Here is a 26,616-nt window from a genome sequence, read left to right as displayed (position 1 = left end):
GCTCTATCCATAAACTGTGTTACGATCCCGTATGATATATCTGAATTGCTATTCATCTTTCATTATACAGGCAATGATTCTGATACATCAAAGCTAAACCTTCCAAGGGAGTGCATCAGGTTGTACTTTCCAGAACGGAAATGTTTTGTTTTTGATCGGCCTACAAGTACGAAGAATCTGAAGAGACTTGAAGAGCTCCACGAAAATGACTTGGAAGAAGATTTTGTCACACCGACAAGGGAGTTCTGCCAATATATCTTTCAGAAATGTGGAACTAAAACTATCGAAGGCGGACATTCAGTGACTGGGAAACGTGAGTTTGTGATGCTTTTGCTACTCAACGTTTGCTATCCTTAAAATGAGTTATAACCTTAAAACACTATGCATGCATCGCCACCTTTAACCTTAGTGGCCACATGATGTAAGAAATACTGCAATGAATTTCTAACTAAGTGCTACTTAGCACTAGTAAGAGACCATAAGGTGACATTAGGGATTATAACAAAACACCTTAATAAATAAATACTTTTGAGAGATTGGTATCATATGCTTAATGGCTCAGATACTCTCTGGGCATTTACAGTTCTTGCTCTCGTTATCTAGAAAAATGATGGTCTTAAGACAGTGGGACTTGCTCCATTTTAGGGGTATGCACAGTGGTTGTACTCAGTGCAAGGCTAAGTCAAGAGGTATAATATTTATCATTTACCTCACTGATTGTACAAAGCATTAGCAAGTGTATTACATGGATGAGAAGGCACGACCAAACTGTGTTTTTTGTGCATTGCATTTTTTAATTTGATTTATCCAAATGCAGGTAAGTATGAGAACACGTATCGCTTGCAGATTACAACCCTCCTGTCTGTGTCAAGAACTGATTTGAATAAGAGTACAAAAGTACTGACAACATGTCTATATCTAAACAAAATGTGCTGTTTTGCCCAAGAGGCCTCAGCAGAAAACGTTCATTGATCCTTCCTGTTGGGAGGGGAATGTACCCTGAATGTTGTACAGCCATATTGCCTTGCCCAACTGAGTGTATCTGGTATCCAAACTTTAAACTTTTGGATTTAGTACCACAGCAATCTAATCTAGCGCGAATCCAGCATGTGCACAGATTCCTAGGCCTGTCACTGGACATGAGTATGGTCCTGGACCTGTCTGGTAAGCTAGAGGGGTGCACCAAGAGTACCCTCATTGACAGACAATTGGACTACTGTCTCTTGTACTTTTAGTACATACAGTGGTGGTGGCGGCAGCATACTGTGATTTGTGAATCCCTAGTTGTAACCAGCCCTTTTCATCTGTGTAATTGGAGTAAATGACTGTTGGACTATTCATGTAAAGTTCTACTTCTCTGCACTTACACAACTCATAGAGCTAACATCGCAATAGTGTGTTGTGCATCTTGGTGTGTGTAGCCAGCGTGGTTCATGCATGGTGTGTGTGAGTGACCCAAACTAATAGAGGCCTGTGGTAACCATTTTGATTACCACAGGCCTGGCCTTTGTACAAGACGGAGGGGAGGCTCTTTTCCATACAGTTGAAATGTATTCCTGATCTGTGAAGCTGAATAGAGGGGACCTAGAGAATGAAGTGAGAGAAGTCGATACAGAGCATCTTTAGAACCTCAATTAAGACTTTTGCCTTGCAAGGAACTACTGATTAGTCTTCCTGAACAAGGTCATTTGGTAGAAGGCAGAGGAGAGGGGTTGGTCTACAGACCCTGTTGTGCAACGTGGAGGGAACCTTTAGGTGAGGACCATCATTTTCTCTTTCCCTGATTACACTTTCATTTGGCTCACACCTGTACCCGTGCTGTGGGTGCAGCAGACTGGTGACTACCTACTGTGAGAAGCATCACTCTACACAAAGTCTTTGTCTAGAGAGTAGCCTGTAAAGGACACTAAACAAGATAATAACCCAAGCCTATCCTGAAGATGCAGACAGTGTATTCCCAGCTCCTGTCTAATTTTGCTGTATAAAAGTATCTCTTCAATACCCCACTTGTTCTTCTAGTAGCAAGTTTTTTATGACCAAGGAAGGAAATGCTCTGCATAGTGCTGAGAGGACTGCTGTGCAACCATTTCTTGTGTCTGCCTGATAATCAGCTTCCTAGAGGTGAGAGGACATAACCTGAGTATGACCTCTTGCCAGAAAAGCTGTATATCTGACCTTAAGCCAATAGAAGCCTTCCTGTCTGCTGAGAGAGCAAAGGAGGCTGCCAACTCTACAGAAGGGGTAAAGTGTCTGGTAGGAGCCGCAATCATTAGGGGTGTATCAGTCTGTTTGTAGTTGCATCCTCACAAATGTATCTGCCTGTGCATAGCTGCGTCGGCACTAAGAGTATCAGCCTATATGTTGCCACATCATCACTAAATCAGCCTCTACATGGTCAGATCATCATCAACGATTTGGGCTGTGCATGGCCTCATTGTAAGCAGACGAACCAGCCAGTGAGAGACTTCACTGGCTGGCCCTTTCAGAGCCTCAACTACCTGCAATGAATTAGAACTGCAGACTCGCCATCTGCCAGGCAGGCAACCACGCAGCAGTTGTGGAACGTGGTAACTGAACTGCCTGCTGGCGAGCCATGTTTCATAAGAGAGGGAGGCGAGCATGCTGAGGAAGAAACCATATGCCAGCTTTAAGAACAGATTCCTTGCATGTGTTAAGAAACTTAAAACTAAGCCATAAGAGACTTAGGGCAAGCCTGTCAAATAGTGAGAACCGTACCTGAGCTTCAATCATGCTAATATATTTTACTCTGAGGGGAGGGACCACTTAGATAAGAAGGGGGAGATAGTGATTAAAGCTGTGGTGTTTGATAGCACCCAGGGACACAAAACTGTATTTAGTTGTGTTTAAATGTATTATTTTCTAGTTTGTATTAAAGTATTATCATTCATGAAGGTGTGGCACTGTTTTGGGCATTTCTTTATTGCATTGTGTTTGTTGAACTCTGAGCTTGAGCATCCCTTACACTACCTCACTAGGAGTCTTGTGACAAAATAGTTGTACTTGGCCCTGTTTGCAGAACTATAGTAGACAAGATCACAGGTCACCAGAGACCTCAACCACATTGGCGGGGGCCCAGCAGCCCATGTTTGTCCCCCAACCAGAACGTGGTGTGATACCTCCTGTAAAATGTCATGGAGAACCATGTGCAACCCAAGACCTTCGTAACGAGGACAATTTTAAACCTCCTCATTTTATTCTACATGATGGTGCTTGTCAATATATTTACTAAATTGTTGCAATGGTATGATCTATAATTTTCACAGAAGCATATAAACATAAGAAATAAAGTTGACTTTTTCGGATTCCAAGCTATCAAAATATAATTACCAGTACAGTATTGCATTTTAAAACTTTCAATATTGTTATATAGTTGGGTTCTATGCTTTTTACTCGCTGCTTTGAATTCCCGTAATAGAGGCTTTCACCAATATTTATGTGGTGAAGTATATATTGGACATGTAAAGAGAAAAAGTGTGTTTCATTCTTAATAAAGCCAAAGAGAGTAGTGTATATCAGACACATTTGGGGTCCATTGAGGAAATGTACCCCCGTGTGGGCACACTGGTACAGAGTCACCCTCTCGTCCATGATCCGAAGACTAACAAAAGAGAGATCGGCACTGGAGTGAAGTAAAACAAACCAAGTTTATTTAACACTCATGAGTAGGACCGCATCCGAACAACACCCTAAAGTGTTGTGGGAGGAAGTACCTTCAATAAAAAAACCATCACCCTTATATACCGTTTGTTGCAGTGTAATCGCATGGGAAGGAAAACTGGAAGAAACAAGTTTAAGCACGGCAATAGTTATAGGCAAACAAGAGCAGATGGGTGACCAGGTGGTCAAGAGATGAGGCGTGGGAGCAAGTAATGTTTATGGCGGCAATACGCAATCATTTAAAAACACCTCAGACCAGGTGCACTGGCAGCTGCAGCCCCCCAGCACATACATCAGATTGACCATGTCAGAGAGGTCACTTAAAGTTGAGGACACAGGCTGGATGAAAAGGCGAACAGAAGACAGTAAAATGAATATGACAGAAACTAAATGTACGCGACAGTCAAAATGGCTGCCGCTTATGCTAACATAGACTTTACACTTTTCCACAGACGACCCTTTTAGCATAAGCTAAGACAGTTTTTTATCCCTTCTAAGGGGCATAGCGTACTTCCTCGACATCTATTACCATTGGTCTATGTATTTCTCGTTCCACTGCTAAACAGGCATTTACATTTTGGACAATTCACTTTAGACGGTATGCAGGCTGTTCAGGCAGAAGTACAGAGTGAACAGAGCATTGGTCCACAATGAACACACAAACAACAAGAGAAGATAATAGCTATTAATATGAACAGGACCGATAATACTTTTAAACCCCAAACTGAAAGTATGCTCCAAAACCACCCAGTCCAAGTTCATGTTCCTGGTTCTTGATGTATTTTGGTGGCTATCTTGTGTAGTTTGGAGATGGCCGCATAGACAGATGGTGAATTGTCTGGTATGAAAACACTGCAGATAGACCTGATGATACGGCATGCTCCACCTCGGTCAGCTAGAACAACATCTAAAACAAGTCTATTCTGTAAAGAGACCATGTGGATTAATGCTTGTTCTTCCGTCAAGCTTCCTTAGGACGCAGTTGTCTGATTAATCACTGCCTTCATTGTACGGGTGAGGCGACGGACCAGCTTGCTGTTTTGTACTGGGCCAACGAAGAAGAAAAATCCTTTATTAAAGTCTGTATAAATGCTCCCATGTGGTCTCTGTCTGATCGACTACAGAGACATCAATAGCACGTTTTCCCCTACTACCAACGTGGTGATTGAACAATGCAAATCTTGGTGGTATGTTGGGGGAGCTAGAAACACAGGTGGTAAAAGCAAGGCTATGTAACAGGTACCAGACCAGCCTGAAGGTAGGAAGTAGTATGCCTTAGCTCCACAAACAAAATAAGCATGACATGATGCGAGGAAGCTGCTTCGGCCCCTCGTGGATATTTGCAACACTGTAGTACAGTTACTGTCCCCATTGGCTCATTGCCTGTACTCTGTAAACAGAGGGGGCCAGCAGTCGGAACAACAGAGTTCAAGTTTCAAGTTTCAAGTTTATTTTATTTGTTTTGGTACTCTACTGAGGACCACAAATATTATACAATAAAATTCAGTTACAAGTACTTTTAAAATGTTTCATATTAGTACAAAGCTAAAAAAGGTTTTAAAAATTTATAAAAGTTATAACAAACTAATTCGTTGGGGGGAAATTTGCATACAGTGATCGAGTTCTTTACGGTAGTAATACGGCAATTAATGTATATAGGATACAGATGTTTTGTCCTAGCTGCCACTACTTTTTGATTAGGGCATGTGAATAAAAGATGTTCTACATCCTGCTCCCCTCCATAACAGAGGTTAAATAATGAAGTTCCGCTTGAGTGCCAGCTTGATGTTAAAGATGGCACTGGTAAAATGCCGAGCCATAACAGGGTAATTGATCTCTTAGCGCCATGCGAGAGATTAAAGGCTATGTATTGTTGTACTTGCTTAGGTGCAATTGTTTCCGCAAAGCTTTTATACAGAGTCAACTTGGCGCAGTGTGAAAAATCAAGATCATAACTGAGTCTGGAAGTAAAACATTTTAAAAAGAGTTTCAGTTGTGATGGGGTCCACGTAAGCAACAAGTTTGCATTTATCTCAGCCAGTTTAAATGCAGTGGACATGTTACTGAAGAATACTTGTTTCGAAGCATCTCAGTCGAAGGTCTCGGCTTTAAGTAGAGAACGGAGAGTTCCATCCTTTGCGTGCAGCAGGTTGTATGCCCACCTGATGACATTTGCGATGGCTCTTGAATAGGAACTCGTGATTGAGAATTCAAGGCGAAGAGCTTGCACCGGGGTGGATTGTGATACCTTCAGCATTTTCCTCAGTATCTTCCCTTCTTTTTGGTCCGGGAATGACCACTGTTTTATTGGAATATATTCCAAAGCAAATGATAAAACTGGAGGTATGTTTGTGCTATATACTTTAAGAAGGGATGAGAAATGTCGGTTACCTGAGGCCGCATATAGTCTTTGAAGGGCTCCGGCGTGCACCTCGGATTTCCTGGTCAGGTTATTAACCTGTGAATTGTTTTTTAAGGTCTTAGTGAAAATCCTGCCCAAGTAGGTGTATTCCTCAGTCTCTTCTATTTTTCCACCGCCGAGTCTCCAGCAAAATTTGGTGCTTCTTTTTCTTCCTGAGAAGGAAACTATTTTTGTCTTAGTGAGATTCGGGATTAAGAAGTTTTCCTGGGTATATTTGTTCAGAGTGTCTAGAAGTCTTTGCAGACCGAAGGGCGTGAGATCTAGCACTACGATGTCGTCTGCATATAAGAGGGCGTGAACATTTTGGGCTGCGATCTTTGGAGGCAGACTTGGCACTTGTTGCAGGTGCTGAGGCAAATCACTAAGATATAGTGAGAATAACAAGGGGGCTAGGAGACACCCCTGCTTGAGTCCATTTGCTGTTGGAATTATGTTGGTCAGGCCCTTTTCACACCCCATTTGCACTTGACACCACGTGCGCGAATGTAGTGTGATTATGATTTGTAATAATTGTTCTGGGATTTTTAGCTTCCTCAGTTTTTTCCAGAGAGATGGTCTGTCAACTCGGTCGAATGCAGTTGAAAAATCAATGAATGCTGCGTATACCGGCTGGGATTTTCCTACAACGTATTTGTCGAAGATTGTTTGTAATATCCCAATGTTATCGACAACCGAGTGCTTTGGTCTGAAGCCGGCCTGATATAAGGGAATTAGGTCCTGAGAAAGTGCCCAATTTTTGAGTTGGTCCAATACTTCGGCGGCGAAGATTTTCCCCGTGGCATCTAGTAATGCTATTTGGCGATAGTTACCAGCCTGATGTCTTGATCCTTTTTTAAAAATCGGTATTATGATACTCCCCTTCCAGGATTTTGGGACTAATCCTGTTTTGAAGATGAAGTTAAAAAGGGGAGAGAGCATCTTACTCCAACCCTTGGGATCTGCCTGTAGGACCTTGATTGGTATTTGGTCTGGGCCGGAGGCTCCTGTGGGTCTTGCCTTTCGGATGTGCATTTCTATTGAAAACGGGGAGGCGGTTCCAATCGGAGCGTTATTTCCTTCGCTTTTATTCCCAGTGTTATCAGCCTCTTCATTACTCGTGTTTGCTCTATACAAATCTGTCAGGTAGTTTTCCCATTCTTCAGGTGGAACTGGGATGGCTTGCAGGACCTTTTTTGTACCGGTTTCCTTTGCGATTAATGACCAGTAGGATCATGGTTGCGCTGTTTTGCCGCAATTTGTAGGTTGACCCAGTTTTTGTCCTGCATTATTCTTTTTAGACGACGCTTTTCTCGCTTGAGTTGATTTTTCAGTTTATTAATTTCTGCCTGTCTTGATATTGAACGGTCCACGTATTGTGCTCTAATAAGTTTATTTAATCTTTTTGCAATTGATGAATTCAAAGTTTTATTTTTATTTATATTCTTTACTGGTGCATCTTGTTGCAGTTTATTTTGAAAAACTTGGTTTAGTTTCTCAATGATGGATTCAAAGTTTTTTATTGGGTCAGCGGAATATTCTATGGATAAAAGATGGTTTGTGTCAATTAAGGTGGTTATTTTATCTAACATGGTTGAGTTCCAATAGATCCGCCTTTGATTTATTTTTGCCTCTATTGTGCTATGTTTAAACATGATATAACTGGATGAGCAGGTTCTTATTTTCCATTGCCTGTGTAATAACAGGATTGCGTGGTCGCTCTCTTCAGTAAAATAGGTGCGAAAATGTGAAGCGGACTCAAACGACTCCAAACTGCAAATCATATAATCTAGGATTGAAAAAGTTCTGTTTCCCCGTCTTGTGTGGGATGCAGGGATGTCACCTTCCACGTTCCCGTTCAAGATGATTCCATTTAGTGTTGGGAGTGACGCTAATAACATTTTCCCCCTTTTGTCAGCCCTGCTTCTGATCGGGAATGTCGGCACCGGAATTTCTAGATCTTCATCTTTGTACCAGTTCGCCCAGTTGGATATTTCAGTATTTGATATTTTGCCATTGAGATCGCCCATGATCAGGTATGGCAAATGAGATTGAGCTTCGATTGTTTGCTGAATGGCGTCGAAAATTTCCTCAAATTGGACGTCATTCTTTGATCCCGGAGGAACATATACATTGAAGAGTAATAGACCTTTTTGTGGGTCTCAGGGGTGAGTCTCCAACCTGATCTTTATACACTGGAATTGGTTAGATTTTGTGTCAACAATCTCTTGAGCCCAGAGATACTCATCCCTTAATAGGATAGCTATCCCTCCCTTAGCGTTTCCCCGTTTGGCTTCCTGTGCGGGGGTATTGTAAACAAAATATCCGTCCTCTTTAAAAGATTTTGTTGACCAGGTTTCCTGCAATGCCAGTATGTCCGGTCGATTTTTTGTGGCTTCCGTCATTTTGTCTGTAGTTTTCCCTGCCATGTTCCAAGATGTTATCGAAAGGCCGTTGCTAAACGGTATGAGTCGTAAACTTCGCATTTTTCCTACCGCTCAGTGATTCAGTGATCCATGACCATGACTGGAGCGTTTTTGCTGCTTCCTTTGCTTCTGCGTCGTGGCTCCAAACTTCTCTTTCTCCGTTCTTCACTGAGATCTTTAGGTTTTGATTTAAATTTAAATTTGTTGCTGAGTCTTCAGTACTGTAGATAGTCTTATTTTGAATATGGGGGTTTTTCCATAAAGGTCCTTTGAACCATTTTTTTGGATTGTTGACTGTGATTTCCTGTACTGGGATCAAATCATAGCCACATTTATGTAGGGTCGCCTGTTCTCTTAAGATGATCCCTGGTAACACCGATGACCAAAATACCACCACCGCTGTTTTTGTATTTTCTTTATCTGGGAATATTACTTAATCGATTTCTTTACTTGTTATGGTTTGTAGCTGAATGATACGTTGGAGGAGGTTAACAATTCTACCTCGATTTAGTGGGACATTATCTGTAGGAAAGAGCTCTGTTATTTGTAAGTGTTTTGACGATGTTTCTTCCCCGGGTGGGGTTTTTTGTCATGGTCTTCTGGCCCTTTAAAGCGCTCCCTTAGCCCTGTAATTGTTGGATTAAGGTGAAATTCTTCGGCTCTTGGGTTTAAAGTGGTATTTTGTTGAGGAGTTTTATTGTCTGCGTTTGTAACCACGTTTCGGTTTATTCCCTTTATGGGAGTCGGTGTTTTCATACTTTCTTCTTGATCGTGCTGGGATAAAGGAGGGATTATTACTTTCTGGAATTTGAGCCTGCGCGCTTTCTTCTTTTTGATTCTTCGTTGCGGCTTTCCTCTTTTTTTCCCAGCTCCTTCTTGGTTCTTCTTGGTTTTTTCTATATTCTTCGCTTGTTCGCCATCGAGGATAATGTTAGCCTTCATTCCTTGATCAGTCACCGATTTGGACGTTATTAGTTTATTTTTGGTGTTAGTAAAAATAGGATATTGGTTATGGGTATTAATTGGATCTTCTCTAAAGAGCTTCTTTATGGAATATATTGTTGATTCCTGGTGGTTATTCCGAGTTCCCTTATATGATATTCCTCTCGTTTGAGTACCGATTTCGCTTTTTCCCTGGACTTTCAGCGTGTTGGTGGTATTGTTGTTACTTATTGCCTCTTGAATGGTTACTGGCGTTTCTTGTGTTATTATTGGCTCGGTGTGGTCTTTTTTCCTTTTTTCTTCTACTAGGAATTTTAAAATTCCTATTTGGACGTCAAGAGTTTGGTCTGAATTCTCCAGAATGTGACCTAAGAGTGAGAGCACAGACTCTAAGATTTCTTGCAAGATAAAAAGTGACTTAGACACAGGAGTGTTATAGTTAGTTAAGCTGGTAGATTTGAACATATAGAGGTCTGGTGAGTATTCGAGATTTACTTCTTGATCCGGGGATTTTTGTAGTGTACTGGTGAGTATCTCATCTGGCCTTATGTGCGGTTTGAGCTTCTTATCGTCCTCCTTAACAATTGTTTCTGGACATAGGTTGTTACAGTCAGTACTACGTTGGATATTTAATAGACTCGGAGTTATTAGGCCAGATGAGTCAGATTCCAAGGGGGATTCCTCTATAACTGATGGACTGATTTTTTGTTCAGGTTCAAATACGGGGTTTGTTAGGTTTTGATCACCTCTTTTTGCGGTTGACCTTCTATTTGACCTTTGATGGTAAGTGAGGAAAAATAATTGGTTATTGCCGAAGTCGTTGTTATCCATCCACTTTTCACCGCTTTATTGGAGGACTTTCTGATTGCCTCTTCAGTTCCCATTCGTTTCATAAAGATGGTTCGCGACCTCAATTTCTTGTAAGCCATTACCTTGTCCTGGGGCGGTTGTTATTCCGCCTTCTCGGGGGGGGGTGGTTATTTTGGGCTACCCCACGTGCTATCAGGAGGATAATGGGCTATAAGGAGGTGTTAGAATCCCTCTAGGCGTAGGTTAAATGGTTGAGTGGATACTCTTTGGAGGCATAGGGCGCTTTGGGGGGGTCGCTGGGGCGGGGGATGGTAGTACTGACTGCTCAAGTCACCGCCACCCCTTTCCCCGAGTCCCAGGTGCCCCTCTCACCGTCCTACTGCAGGAGGTTTCCGTTCAAGTTGGCAGTCTCCTGCCTCAGAGTCCACCAGTTCTTGGGGCTTTACACTAGTGCTTCAAGCCACTTTGATGCTGGCGTAACGCTGGCACATCGGAGTGTTTTTTCAGGTCTTCTCCTTTTACTCCGGTCCGCTTCGGTCCGTTCCTCGGTTTCCTCCACTCCGCCGGTCGACGGCAGGCCTTTAGCTGTGCAGGCCGTGTTCACCGCTGGGGCCACCCGCGCACTGCGTTTTCCGCTATAGAGACCCAAGTGCTTGGTCTCGTTTTGGTTGTCGTCGGCAGATTGCGGGCTGATTACCACCACTTGGGCTGCCTGCTGCGCTTCGGGGGCCCAACAGGCTGGCAAACAGGCGGGGTAGCTCTCGGTCGCGGAGTTGCCTTCGAGCCTCCAGTTCCGCTCCTACTCCGCTCCTCTCCGCTCCGCGCTATAGAGAGACCCGACTTCTTGGTCTCAGTTTGGTCGTCGCTGCAGGCTACGGGTTGATACAGCCGCTTGGGCTGCCTGCTGCGCTGCGGGTCGCGCTGCGGGGGCCCGATGGGCCGGTGGGCAGGCGGGGGTTCTTTTGATCGTGATATTGGCGGCAAGCCTCCCGCTCCGCTCCTGCTCCGCTCCGCTCTGGACGGCGGTCCGTCTCTCTGGTTCTGCTCTCTGGCGCCACCACAGTCTCAGTCTGGAACAACTTGGAATGTCTGAGATGTCAGAGATAACAGGTGGCCCATTTCCTTTAGCCGATCTAGAGTTTGGATACAAATATTTTGTTGCTGCATTTACTCTACTATATTCTTCCACTTCCAAGACGGTCGCCTTTGCTTGTGGGTCCCCATCTTCGTTGGGATAGCATACTCTATTCAGTTTGGCATTGAGGTCGCCCACATCCCATGGTCCCGAGAGGTTAAATTTGTAGGAAGCATATAGAAGCTCAAACCATTGTGAGAAAATGGCAGTGGTGGCAATGGGATTCCTTTAATGTTCTGATGAGGAGGAATCTTGCCACAAACCCAACAGTTAGTAGCATTGCTTAGCTGGTGTGTCTGATTCAACATTTGAAGAAATAGTGTAGTGTAGTTCCTATTATCCCAATAGGCTCTGCGCATTGGAATAATACCTTCAATAGTATAGGCCTAGACCAGACGTTAACTAGGTCTTCTATTGTCGATATTAGACTTAAAGTTTTGGGTTTGCCAGCTAGCTCAGAGTTCACTAGAAACTTTCTCGAATAGGCAAGGAGGAGTTGAACCTCCCTGGATAGACAAGAAGGGATTTAGTTTCTGACAACCATAGAACATGACAACTTTGCTCTCCCCTAATCAAGAGTGTATCTCTAGAGTCGTGTGAAAACAAAAGACAACTTATTTTACTCAGTCAGTACGTGCATTCTTAGTTTCACCAGATTGTAGAGAAAAGGAAGAGACGGGCGTGTTCAATAAAAGATGTTATTTATTGATCAGTCTCTTTTCTCATACAAGAGAAATGGATCGATATTATTGCAATACTTATGGTTAAGTAAAGTGCATACAATAAAAGCAGAAGTATAAAATAATACTGTAAAAACATTTATATGGTTTCTAAGCCATAAGGTGGTTTAAAATGAATAAAATATATATATACACATATACATTTGACTAATCGTACTCAACTGGTGTTTCTAACTACGCCTACCCCAATGTACCTGACCTAAGCCTAATACGTGGGCGGGAATAGAAAGTAACAGTTTAAGTTAAGTTTGTTTTGCCAAGTGACTGACTCAAGTATTCTCTGCGAGGGGTTATTCAGTTCTGTACCTGGAATCTAGGATGAATGAGGGATGGTATCTCTCGTCTCTGGTCTCGATATTCCAGGCTGCCGGCGAGGGCTGCCCGGAAGCGCCGGAGCTGGATTTCTCGGCAGGAGAAAGGCAGCGTCTCGTTCTCAGCGCGTCAGGAAGGCGGGGCTGCGCCAGCGGGGTCTGCTCTGCTCTGGGCTTCGGCAAGTCTGGCTGCTCCGATCTCGTCACCACCGCGTGTGTTTGTTTAAGGCAATACCGGTAATATTTATACCTGTAAGGTGCCGAGATTGACGTAAGGATGGACATAGATACGTCAATAAGGATGTCATACGAACTGGTCGTTAGCACATTCTTTTGCTGAAGTTCTCGGTGAAATCAAAACAATGGCCGCAGGGTTTTTCCCAGGTTGTCATAGGTTTGATTTGTTTTGAGAACTCCGTATGCCTTATCAGGGGCTGGAGGAATATCGCTTGTCTAATTAGATGGCAAGCGTTATGACCTAATCAGATAACACGTTCCTGTGCCGTAGTGTGGCTTAATCAGATAACGGTTTCTGCATCATGGGATGGCTGCTAGTTAACTTGTTAACCAGAATAGGGTCAGGAATAGGGGGATCGATACAGAACCTATAGGAATACATCACACCCACTCCACGCTAACTATGGCCATATTTACGAATCTAGGCATAGTAAAACATACTGTAGAGTATCGTGTATACCTTACCACCCCAAAATACATAAAATGCATTTTGAATTATCTAATATACGAAAAAAACAGTCACATGTATTATATGCACTCAAGCTGTAGAATAATGCTAAAGTAATCACGCATATCTATACATTATCACTAATTTGTATATGAGAATTTACACATGAAATGGCTCTTAATACAGAAGAAAAAGGTCGAGACCATTCCATCACAGAATAAAATAATTATGAACATACCAGCGGGCAGCTAATGTCTATAAAGTATCTAAAAATAGAAATTTTAGTTCTCTAAGAATAGTTCTTACTTTAAGCAGAAGATAAGTGTCCCGAAAAAATCGTAAAAATATTTTGGGGCTGCTGAAAAAAATTGCTGTCCGTGAACTGGAGGGAAAATTGTTCATGCTATTTTATCATTCAAAGTTGAAGGCCAAATTCAGGGTGTTGGGAACGCCGTGTGCTAGCTTGCTCAAAAGTCTCTATTTCTGCTCTGGTGAGAACATCATATCATTTAGACTGTTGAAAAAGCTGTCAACAGCTTCCTGGGAGAGTTCCACTAACTCGGAAAAAGGTGTAACCATGCATTCGTGCGCATGATTGTCTCCATTGACGTTTTGATTAGTATTGCTGACAGAAGGTCGTACCTGATCGATGCTGCTTTCAACTTGAACTTCACTACCCCTCAATCGTAGTGGTGAAGTTTCCACGAATGCCGTCATCAGGATTGGTAGCCGTTGAGGGCAGCACAAAGCATGAACCGTTATTGGACTCAACAATGTTTCTGCATCCATTGGCGCATCTGATTGTAGCGTTAAACAGGTGTCTAACACGCATTCTTCTCCGCATAGCAAGCACCTTAATACAGGTAAAACACATCGATGCCACATTGGTCGAAATGAAAGAAACCAAGTCATGTTCAGGTCTCTAAGCCGGGATAGTCCCAGGATTTTTGATATCCGGTCCCGGTATCCAATGGCTCGGATTGTTTCTTCCCTTGTCGCAGGTGTTTTGTCTGTGACATGGTTTGCCATAACGAAATATTAGGACCAAGAATAGGATTCCTGCAATTAGTCCCAAAATGAGGGGAAGTCCGCCAAAAATCGAATGGACGAAATCTGGAAAAATACCCAGTATGGCTTTGAATGGTGTTAATGCCATTGAAAATACTGTCTTAAATACCTTTGAGACTCCACTGGTATCAGAAATATTTAAGATTTCATTCAGGATTTCTGCGAAATGTATGGGGGAATTAGTTGATAACAATGAGTGAATCTCTGCAGTCGTCCTTGCGACTAGGAGATCATACGTTTCTTTTGATGACGTGAGTCTGGTCGGCGTCTGAAGAAGCACTGTTTTCATTCTGCTTAAAGTATCTATTCGAATAGAAGTAATTTTCAAGTTAGGCCATGCCCTTGCCTCCCTGTCTGGAAAGGAGCTGGGGAACAATAAGCGTCCACAGCACTTGACCTTCGCAGTCGTAGTTACGAGATAAGGAGTCCCGGGCATAAGACTACAACATCTGCGATCCACAATTAGAATGTAACTCCCATTATAGAGTCTTTGAAAGAATGGTTCTATCTCTGTTGCAGGTGTGCCTAGCTGGTGACATGAAAGGTTATTTGAGTTCCCTTCACAGGCTCCATGCAAACTAATTCCATTACACAGAAGTGTACCGCTTAGTGACATCGCACAATTATTGCCACTAAGAAACACTTTCTGTCCTTTATTACTGACACATGCATGTGAATAGGGCAAGTTCCATGTTGTTTTAATGTACCCTTTCCCCAATTTTTCGTACATGCCAGCCTGTATATATTTTTGGCAGTATTGAAACCTGAAGGTTGATATTGGAATATTAATTATCCCATGTATTATCCATTCACTGACAGGTCGTTCTGACATTGTCACTGGTAATCTCTCGAGTTTCTCAATGCTCAGGATTGTATAATCAGCACCCTTCTGTGCCATACTGACTTGTTTATCAGTAAGGTTAAAGATATTGAATAGTGACGTTGTGTTGATTAAACGCCAAGGCACATAGCCTGAACGCAGATTTTGTAACGTCCAGCCAAGTTGTACAATAGAACGCAATTGAGACTGACCGTGTTGTAACAACAGTAAGTCTTGCGATAATATGTCGATTGCTGAAGACACAATGCTGTCCAGAGAAAAAATTCTGGAGGACAGAGTCATTAACCCATTGTCCACTACAGAAAGTGATTTTTTCAAATTAATACGGTCAATTTCCCGTATACGTTCTGCTGTCTCAATTTGAGTCACCTTCCAGGCCTCGTTGTAAGCTGCATATACAGAGGCTGCTATGAAACGTTTTTGACGCTGTTTGCGCGGTCCCATAATGAAATCACGCAAGTCAGCACCATCAGTAAGTAAAGTTAGGTGTTGCTTAATTTCTGCCAGTGTGGAAGTTTGTAGCCATTGAAGGCATAATTTGCCCATACTGTAGGTGGTTATTATCCCTGGGTGTTGTCTTTGGGAATATCTAGGGTCTGGCCTGGTCAATTTGAACCCCTGTGTTTTGTTCAGGAATCTGTCTTGACAGTTATTAGTATCCGTGGGCCAGATCAACCACTGTTTCCAATCAGGATGTGTTCTGTTTTGGTTTAATACATAGTTTACGTCTATCTCTTCATCTGTAGAGCTATTGCTGTTCATTGTTGGCTTTGGAATAGACGGTTTATTTAAGTCTTTGATTTTGGCTAGGCCAAGACAGGTAGTTTGTTGAACAGTGTCATTCAAAAATATAATTTGTTCTGGGATCATGCAGGCTCTAAACAATGATTCTATACCTTGTAATTGCCATTCTTTTGTACCCCAGACACTTTTCACTTCAACATTTTTGTCCCAATAATCAAAACCAAAAGTATTCATTTGTTCAAAAAATGAGTCTGAATATATCAATTTCGTGTTTGTTAGCATGGTCTTTGTCCCTGTCTTATTTGACAATTTGAATGAGATTGGGATAGATGCACTGCAGATTCACAAAATGTTTTTTGATCAAAATATTATGATATTCAAGTAGTTTGAAGGTGCTCAGCCAGGTGGCGTCGAGTGCCCAACGGCGTCAATAGATACAAATGAAGAAAGTGAAACTAGAGGGTCTCTGGTTTCATCCCTTAGCTGGCACACACATGTTTGTCTTATAGAGAAAAGACTTCCAATCAATAAGGTTCTTTAAATGTCTTTATATTGTACTTCATATATTTTAACTTCAATGTTCCAAACTTTGATATCTCATGTTTTTGAGCTCATGCTATGCAGTTTTCACTCAGGCAATGTCTTTGCAATGTGTCCAATGCATTTCGGGCATTAATGACATGCCCTTCGTCAGGGAATAGACACTATAAAACAATGGAATAATCAGCTGTTAGTATGACTCCTAACAGTGTACTAAATAATAATAACAGTACGAATAAAACAGTGTGCTTTGTCAGACAACGGTAATGTGACTCTTAATTACTGTTGTACATATAAATGTAACAAAGTCATCAAAAAATAGGTAGTGCGCGACAGTGAACATGATGCTGTACGTTTGCAAACCATTAAAAATAAACGAGTGATAAATGGTGAGATTCCATATCACTTACATGCCTGTCATCAGTGATAAATCAGTTCTGAAAAGAAATAATGAGAAGACGCTGTCAGTGCGTGCTGCGGGGATACGAGGATGTAATGTGTCGGGTTTAAAAGTATCAAGGATTCATGACTGACCTGCATGTTAGTAAGAAAGTATAGCGGTTCGTTGGTTCATCTTCAAAAAACGCCGGTGCAAGGAATCCTGCCCGCGTTTAGATGTTTTTGAAAATGTCCGGTCACGTGACACGTAACTAACACTAAAAAAAGACTATGCGGTTCCGTGGTGACCTCAAAATAGTGTATTCCAAGACGTGGAATAAAGGATACGTGGACAGGATTAAATCGTGGGGTAAACCCAAGTCTGACTCGAGTAAAAATACTATTTAGGGCCACGGTTGTGGTTAATGAAAAGGTGGAAAAAAGTGATGAAAAAAAATGTTAGTATTTACGCGCATGGGTCTGCAATCGAACTGGGTGCGTGTGGGATGGGATGTTCCATGATTAATGTGTGAGCTATTGGAGAAGTAGTGGAAACTGGATGGAAATAGGGGGATAAGGTGCTGGAGTGATGAAGTAGTGTCAAAGTGAGTGGTGAAGACACACAGTTATCACAAGTTACAGGTCGTGGAGCAAATGTTTAAAGGTAGCAAGACAGTTCAATTCTTTCATTAAGACCCAACGGTTTTTGGGTCGATAACTTCTGAATCCAAAAGTTCTCTCTTTTCAAAAGGTTTTTGTTGTTATCAATCCCCTCCATTTTTAGTACGGTTTCCAGGACGATATATTTGATTTGCGAAACGTTGTGATTCTCTTCAACGTAGTGTGAAGATAGTGCTGACTTTAGATTTTTCAGTCGAATGTTGGACTTATGCTCCGTAAGACGCACTTTGATGCGTCGCTCTGTCTTTCCGACGTACATTTTGCCACAGGGACATTTTATTCCGTAGATCAGATTGCTAGTATCACAAGTAGCGTTTACTCTTAGTTTTATTGCGTTTCCTTTCATCGGGTGATGAATGATATTCCCTTTGATTATGCTGTTGCAATTTCCGCAATTGAAGCAGGGTTTCGTTCCAAAATATGTTACTGGCTTCATGGATTTGTGTTGCAGGATTTCTCCCAAGTTTTTCGCCCTTGTATATGCAAAGAGGGGTGGTTGCTTGAAAGTTTGTTTGAAATCAGGTTCGATGTTTAGTATGGACCAGTGTCTTAAAATAGCTTGTTTGTATTTGTTGCTGGCGGTTGAATATTTGGAGACTACCACTGTCCGTGTCTGCTCCGGTTTTGTTTTGGGAATTAAGAGATCCTGTCTATCCAATTGTACGATCCTTGCTTTAGTTTCCTCAATTAGTGTTTGTGGGTAACCTCTGTTGGTGAATTTGATAGACACTTCTTTCAAACTTGTATTGAGGGTTGCGGCATTCGAGGTGATTCTTTTTGCTCTGGCCATCTGTGAGAATGGCAAGTTCCTTATCAGGTTGGGTTCATGAAAACTCGAGTGTAAGAGCATGTTGTTTCTGTCAGTCGGTTTGACATATAGTTCTGTGGTAAAGCCATGTCGGGTTAATGATATTTTCACATCCAGAAAATTAACTGAGGTGTTTGATATGTTCCGAGTTAATTGGATTCGTGGATCAATTTCATTAAACTTGAACAGAGGTTACCCACAAACACTAATTGAGGAAACTAAAGCAAGGATCGTACAATTGGATAGACAGGATCTCTTAATTCCCAAAACAAAACCGGAGCAGACACGGACAGTGGTAGTCTCCAAATATTCAACCGCCAGCAACAAATACAAACAAGCTATTTTAAGACACTGGTCCATACTAAACATCGAACCTGATTTCAAACAAACTTTCAAGCAACCACCCCTCTTTGCATATACAAGGGCGAAAAACTTGGGAGAAATCCTGCAACACAAATCCATGAAGCCAGTAACATATTTTGGAACGAAACCCTGCTTCAATTGCGGAAATTGCAACAGCATAATCAAAGGGAATATCATTCATCACCCGATGAAAGGAAACGCAATAAAACTAAGAGTAAATGCTACTTGTGATACTAGCAATCTGATCTACGGAATAAAATGTCCCTGTGGCAAAATGTACGTCGGAAAGACAGAGCGACGCATCAAAGTGCGTCTTACGGAGCATAAGTCCAACATTCGACTGAAAAATCTAAAGTCAGCACTATCTTCACACTACGTTAAAGAGAATCACAACGTTTCGCAAATCAAATATATCGTCCTGGAAACCGTACTAAAAATGGAGGGGATTGATAACAACAAAAACCTTTTGAAAAGAGAGAACTTTTGGATTCAGAAGTTATCGACCCAAAAACCGTTGGGTCTTAATGAAAGAATTGAACTGTCTTGCTACCTTTAAACATTTGCTCCACGACCTGTAACTTGTGATAACTGTGTGTCTTCACCACTCACTTTGACACTACTTCATCACTCCAGCACCTTATCCCCCTATTTCCATCCAGTTTCCACTACTTCTCCAATAGCTCACACATTAATCATGGAACATCCCATCCCACACGCACCCAGTTCGATTGCAGACCCATGCGCGTAAATACTAACATTTTTTTTCATCACTTTTTTCCACCTTTTCATTAACCACAACCTTGGCCCTAAATAGTATTTTTACTCGAGTCAGACTTGGGTTTACCCCACGATTTAATCCTGTCCATGTATCCTTTATTCCACGTCTTGGAATACACTATTTTGAGGTCACCACGGAACCGCATAGTCTTTTTTTAGTGTTAGTCACGTGTCACGTGACCGGACATTTTCAAAAACATCTAAACGCGGGCAGGATTCCTTGCACCGGCGTTTTTTGAAGATGAACCAACGAACCGCTATACTTTCTTACTAACATGCAGGTCAGTCATGAATCCTTGATACTTTTAAACCCGACACATTACATCCTCGTATCCCCGCAGCACGCACTGACAGCGTCTTCTCATTATTTCTTTTCAGAACTGATTTATCACTGATGACAGGCATGTAAGTGATATGGAATCTCACCATTTATCACTCGTTTATTTTTAATGGTTTGCAAACGTACAGCATCATGTTCACTGTCGCGCACTACCTATTTTTTGATGACTTTGTTACATTTATATGTACAACAGTAATTAAGAGTCACATTACCGTTGTCTGACAAAGCACACTGTTTTATTCGCACTGTTATTATTATTTAGTACACTGTTAGGAGTCATACTAACAGCTGATTATTCCATTGTTTTATAGTGTCTATTCCCTGACGAAGGGCATGTCATTAATGCCCGAAATGCATTGGACACATTGCAAAGACATTGCCTGAGTGAAAACTGCATAGCATGAGCTCAAAAACATGAGATATCAAAGTTTGGAACATTGAAGTTAAAATATATGAAGTACAATATAAAGACATTTAAAGAACCTTATTGATTGGAAGTCTTTTCTCTATAAGACAAACATGTGTGTGCCAGCTAAGGGATGAAACCAGAGACCCTCTAGTTTCACTTTCTTTATTTGACAATTTGAAATAAAATGTTTCAGCATTACTTGTGTTGAACCCTGAAAAGTATGAATATTTGTTATAAAAAGTTCTTGAGCTTCCTTTTGGAGGGGTTGCACAATGTTCCCATTGATTATAATTTAAAAGATTTCTAGGTTGTGCCGATTTATGTAGAAAATGGTTACCATAGTGGTTGTAACAGTACATACTATCATAATTAGTCGAACCCTGCAAATAATCATGTTTGGTAAATTTAGCAGACATCACTAAGTCAGACATCATATCATTTATATTTTCAAAGTCCCAATCATCAGCAAATGAGCTTGGTTTTGCAAAGTCACTCAACGAGATTTTGATTTGGTGTGGATATTACAGGATTTCAACCGGACCATAAATTTCGTAGTCAGTATTGTCCCATGCTACCCCACCTGGTATAGGATTGGCTGTGAAGTTGACTGAAGAAAGTTCTCTTTTCTCGACGTGTGAAGATGTGTGTGGTTTGAGGATCAAGTTGATTTTCTGACTTGCTGTGTCCATTTTAGCATATTTTCCCTCAATGAACCGTCCCAAAGTTAGTACCATGATGAGCCAAAGTATGAGGATAAATGCACCAAAACCCACCCAAAATTCAATCCATGGAGAAATCAGATATGTTTCTTTCAGTTGTTTCGAAAGTTCTTTTGCTTTATCTTTAAAGGTTTTTGTTGATGGCTGTGTTTTTGATTCACTGAGGTCTTCAGAGAAATCATCGAAGTTTATGAAGTAGCCGGATGCAGTTCTGTCAATTGTTCCAATTGCTTCAGGATTTCTGTTTCTTGCAGCTTCATTTGTTACTTCATTGTAGGTTGGTGTGTCTCTGCTAAATGTTTTTATTTGGGTTTTCAGAGGTTTAAGTTCCATTGCATTGTTGCTTAGTCCTTGTTGTTCTTCTGTAGGCGTTTCGAATGTGATTAGCCTCTTAGTTAGGACCTCTGTATTGGTAGCAAACCTTGGTGTTCTACTACTTATCGGGAGTCCATTTGGCCTACTATTTGTTATCGGCCACATGATTGTGGTTTTACCAGGTCGATGGATACAACTCGGTTCTCCTTTTTACCAGCAAGCGGCGGTAGTACTACTGATCTTGTCCCGTTGATAGACAAGACAGGAACTGCTTTTCTGTAAGAAGGCCCAAACTCCTTCTTTACCGCGATCTTTTCTCTGACTAGATCCCCGACTTTTGGAATCCAGACAGGTCTTGCTGGGACAGGTGGTGGTTCTTCAGTGGTTGTTGGCTGCTGTTTCAACTTTATGTTGCTCAGGTCTTTTCTTGTTTTGTTTAAGTCCTGTAAAATAGCCAAACGATCTTTGATATCAAAGCTTTTTTCCTTCACCACTGAAGTCTGACTGTCAAGATCTAAAACTAACATCCTAGTTCCAAACAATAATTCGTACGGACTGAATCCCTTCAGAGAATTTCTTGGCAGGTTGTTTAGACTACGTTGGACACTTATTAGATGTTTGACCCACCCAGCTCCCGAACCTAATACCTTTGCTGTTATAGATTGCTTTTTGTCACGGTTTTTTCTTTCAACAATTCCGTTCCCCTCAGGGTGAAATGGACAAGAATACCGCAATGTAATGCCCATGCTGGTCATGGCCTCCTTATAAGCTCGAGAGCTAAAAGCAGGACCCTGGTCAGAATGCAGCATGCCAATTGCGTATGTGCCGATAAAGACTCGCAAATCTTTTATAACAGTTCTGGCGTCAGCCGATCGCTGGGGCCACATCCATATGAATCTCGTGCATGAACCCACTGCGACCAGGATATATTTATAGTTACCATCCCTTTGTAAGGGACCACAGTGGTCCAGATAAACACAGGCTAAAGGTTTATCTGAGATTAGAAGGGGCGTCTGCGCTGGTCGTCTCACCGTTGATACTTTCATTCTTTGACATATTTCACATTCTAAAACATAGTTCCTTGTTTGTCTTCTCATTTGTGGCCACCAGTATCTCTGTTTTAATAATGATACTGTGGCTGAGACGCCAGCATGTACAGAAGCAAGCCCTTCGTGTGCCGCTATTATTAGTCCTAACCTATGTTCCATGTTTGGAATTGCCCTATCCCCCACTCCAGGGATTCGAGCAAAAGGAACATTGTTTGCATCAGTTATGTATGAGTATTTTACTGGAAAGCCTTTCGGGAGTGTTTCTATCGAATCCTTTTCTGTAGCCCTGACAGCCTGTAATATTTCGCTGTCTATTTTTGTTTTTGACCGTGTGATGGCAGCTACGGAAGCCGTTTGCACAGCTGCCTTCGCGGCCTCATCAGCCAATGAATTCCCTGCAACGTGAACGCCATCACGTTGATGACTCAGCGTATGTATCACATGAGTCTTTGGTAGTTCTTTTTGTAATAGAACTACTTGTTCCCAGAGCATTTTATGCTTGATTGTGCCTCCTTTTGCATCCTTAAAACCATTCTGAAGCCAGATCTGCAAGTATTCATTGTAAGACTGAACGCAATAATACGAATCGCACACTATGAGTGTGGGGAATTCTCGATCGGTATTTTCAAGCGCCATCTTGAACGCCAGTAGTTCAGCTCGCTGAGCTGTACAATCTCCTAGAGATTTTGTTTTAGTGATAGCTGGTTTAAATTTCCCTTCGTGCCAGCGACTTTTAACAATCGCGCACGCAGCACTGTAAGCTTGTTTACCCCCCACTGCGGGTTGTGCTGATCCGTCTGTATATATTATACAGCCGTAATGTTCTAGAGGCAGAATTTCGGTTGGCGGAGGAGGATTCGAATTCATATTGGAGAAATTCTTGTGTTTTTAAGTTCGGATCAAATTCGTATGCCACATCTGTTGCAGCAAGAGAATTAGCCCATTGTATCCATCTCGGATGGAGCGCTTTAGCATTCGGAATGCTTGCTTTTGTTACAGCCTCTAGGGCTGGTATCGGTGTCACGATTATTATTCGTTTACCTTGTGCCAGGGCTCGTTCTTTTGCTATAGCTGTCTGTGTTGCAGTTAGAATTTTTTCCGTTGGGCTAAATTTCATTTCAGCTTTAGTGTACAAGTGTGATTTGAATGCAATTGGTACCTTTTGTCCCTCATTAGAGGTTAGGTATGTGAATCCGCATCTTCCTGGGATGACTCGAATCACAAGATTGCGTGTGTTATCACGTGTTTCTAATTTTGTTTTAATTAACATGTCTGTTTGTAAGGATCTCAGAATTTCTGTGTGTGTTTGAGTCCAATTGGTTCTTTTAAAATCTGGTTTTATTAGATCATAAAGGGGTTTGACCCTTTCTGCGTAATTTGCAATGTATGTTCTTCCGAAATTTAGGAAGCCTAGAATTGACTGTAGGTTTTTTAGTGTTCTAGGTGCTTGGAGTACGGCACATTTCTCTAGGAAATTGTCAGCCAGGCTTTTGCCTTCACTTGATAATTCATATCCTAAGAACAGGACTGTTAGATGGGCAATTCTAGATTTTTTAAAGTTGAATTTGTAACCCTCTGCTGCGAACCCAAGTATTATGGTGTTCACTCTCTTCAAGTGAGTATCCAAGTCATCGTCTGTTAGGTATATGTCGTCGACATAAGATAATGCTTCGTCGTCATATGTTTGTAGTAATTCTGTTACTCTCGCTGAGAATACTCCTGGGCTGTTCTTGTACCCCTGTGCTAACCGACAGAATTGTTTTTGAGTGCCATTTATTGAGAACGCGGATAAATATCTGCTCTCTGGTGCTATGTTTTGACAAAAGAATCCATTAGAGATGTCTAATGTTGTTTTGTATTTTTTGCGCACTATGTTATTCATTAGTGCAGCACTATGCAAGTTTTGTACTGCAAAAGTTTTGCAACATGAGTTAAGGTGTCTGTAATCCAAAACTAGACGATATGAATTGTCTGGTTTGGAGACCGGAAACAAAGGGTTGTTCATTTGTGAGGTGCAAGTTTCAATCACCCCCTGGTATTCTAGTTGATCTAGGATTTCTTTTACCTGTTTTTTAGCTTCTTGCTTAATTGGGTACTGTCTCTGTGCAGTAGGTTGTGATTTTAACTGGATTTTGTGAGGAGGAGAGTCCTCATCCCATCCTACGTGATTTTTATATAAAGCAGGAGCTTGAGCTACTGCCCACTTTCTAGCAAGTGTGTATTTTTTATGAATTGGGATATGATTAGAGAAGGCAGGCATACTTATTTCTTCGCCATGAGGGCAGTCCCTGACAAACTCTGGTGGCCAGTCTTTTTCAGCTAGAAGGATGTCATAGCCCTTGGAGAGATTATCCCAAAATAGTCCCCTTATTTTTCTAGTCTTATCCCCTTCTATACGTAAAGTTATTTCATATATTTTGTGAGGTTTGCTAACTCTGGTGTCTGCAGTTTCCACTTGAAGGTATTCATTCGTGTCCACTGTCTCCAGATGATTCATAAGGACTTTGCGAGCTATGCTCACTTCTGCTGCGCTGTCTAGCATTGTCTGAGCCCATTCTCCGTTTTTCAGTTGTGTCCTCAGTATTCTCGGCATTGTTAACTATTTTAATACTGGCTACCTTCTTTTTTGGAAATTGTAATTTCTTTTTTAGATGAGCAGGTTCCTTGTCTTTGGACTTGACGTGCTCTTCTCTTTGTTCTGATCGTCCTCTTCTTTCCGATTTCTGCGAGGAAGTCTGAAAAGATTGAGAGGGGCGGGTATCAATGTCTTGATATCTATCAGGTTTCTTTATATTATCCCTATTTCTAAGGTTATATCTTTTCCCAGAGGGGTCACTTTGGGGAGACCTGCGTCCCTGGTTTGGAGATCTTTCTCTCCGCCGAGGAGACCTTCCTCTGGACTGGAATTTCTTTTCTTTAGGATTGGATTGTTTGTTTCCATCCCAGCTCTTTTTTGGTGATGTTGAATTATTATTAAAAAATACTTTTTCAGGACTTTCAATCAGTTGTGGTTTTACTGGTATTCCACCTAAACTATCTCTTCCTAGTTCCTCATAGGATTTTTCTATAATTCTGGCAATTTCAGCTGGTTGTTCTGCTATATCTATCTCTTTTAACCTCTGGCGGATCGCCACGTTTGCTGCTTCTCCCTTTATGTTGGCTAATAATATAGCCGAGACCTGCTTGAAGTCTTTCAGTAATTTCATACCAAGAGTTAAAGCGGGTTCTGGACCGTATTCATCTTGAATTTGTTTTAGCACATCTGGTATTACCGAGATGGATGGAACGCCATGCGTTTTTGTGTAAATGGAAGCAAAGACTGTACCCCAAGTGTCACAGTCCTCCACGTGTGGTGCGATTCCCATTGGAATACAGATAGTCAGAATCCTGTGTTTTTCTAACGGGGTGGTGTCTGGAAACACCGCCTCTATTTGGGTGATTTTCTGTGCTAACCAGAATGGTATTTGTTCCCGTTTAGCTGGTACTTTACCTAGGCAGGACTGTATGTTCTGTGGTGTAATTTTATTTGTGTTCCCCTGATGAGGGGTCAGCTGTGGAATTTTGATTGCTGGTTGGATTGTTGAAGTCCGCATCACATATTGGACTAATTGTCTATGTAATTTTATTAATTGTTTTAGTTGTACTAAAAGATCTGCTGCAGGCATTTCGTTGATGTCTGGATGTGGTGTGTATCCGGCTAGGACCGGCCACGTTGCTCCTGGTCTACCTAAGGGACCGAGCCTGGTGATGTGATTATTATGTTTTAGGGCGCCATTAAACAAGAGCATGTGCTCTTGAAATTTAAGTGGTACTTCCACCTCCTCGAAAGGAGTGTACTCTTCAGGAGGTTCCTCTGTTTTGTAATAGTGGAAGTGCTTTGTTACAGCATTTGCTGCTGGAAAGTGTATCCATGAATAGAACACCTCTGTCTGCCGATATTCGTGTGCCTCTATTACGAATATGACCGTGCCACCTCTAGGTGTCAGTCCATTTTCTATAAGTTTTAAAGTTATAGATTTTCTTATGTTGACCGGGATGATTATTATACCCGGGTCTGCTTCTCGCAGTGCATTATCAGCTGCTACGAGTTCAGCTGCTATTCTAGCTGCCTCTCTTTCTCCTTCACTGTCTGACATTGTACTGTCCAGAAGGTTATTCCGTTTGTTTGCAGATCAGGTTTCTTATGGAAACAAAGATTAGATGCACAATATTTTGGAACAGTGTATCCTTCAACGTTGACTAAACCAAGAACCATACATAGGAGTTTCCTCCTGCGAGGTTTGGCGGATATGACCTTTCACCCACTCCAGACGTCTTTGGAGTATTATGGGAAAAAAGGGGTCTGAGTGAAAAAGCACGACTGAGTTACTCTAATGTCTTGCGTTAGTTTTATCGCCTTTCCAAACGTTTGGGCGCCATGTAGTGTAGTTCCTATTATCCCAATAGGCTCTGCGCATTG

General features: G+C 41.7%; 1 protein-coding gene across 1 annotated transcript in view; it reads left to right on the top strand.

The window, feature by feature from the left end:
• LOC144791796 (guanylate-binding protein 1-like) overlaps nt 1-26,616 on the top strand; it is a 1,313,208-nt gene that overhangs the window by 324,387 nt on the left and 962,205 nt on the right. The window contains exon 6 of the mRNA XM_078666563.1: nt 71-313. Coding sequence (XP_078522689.1) covers nt 71-313 — 243 coding nt within the window. The remainder of the gene's footprint in view (nt 1-70; nt 314-26,616) is intronic.

The sequence above is a fragment of the Lissotriton helveticus genome, chromosome 11, assembly GCF_964261635.1.
Source record: "Lissotriton helveticus chromosome 11, aLisHel1.1, whole genome shotgun sequence".
NCBI classification, from domain to species: Eukaryota; Metazoa; Chordata; class Amphibia; order Caudata; family Salamandridae; genus Lissotriton; species Lissotriton helveticus.
The sequence above is the reverse complement of the archived record's forward strand: the minus strand, read 5'-3'. Positions and strand labels throughout refer to the sequence as shown.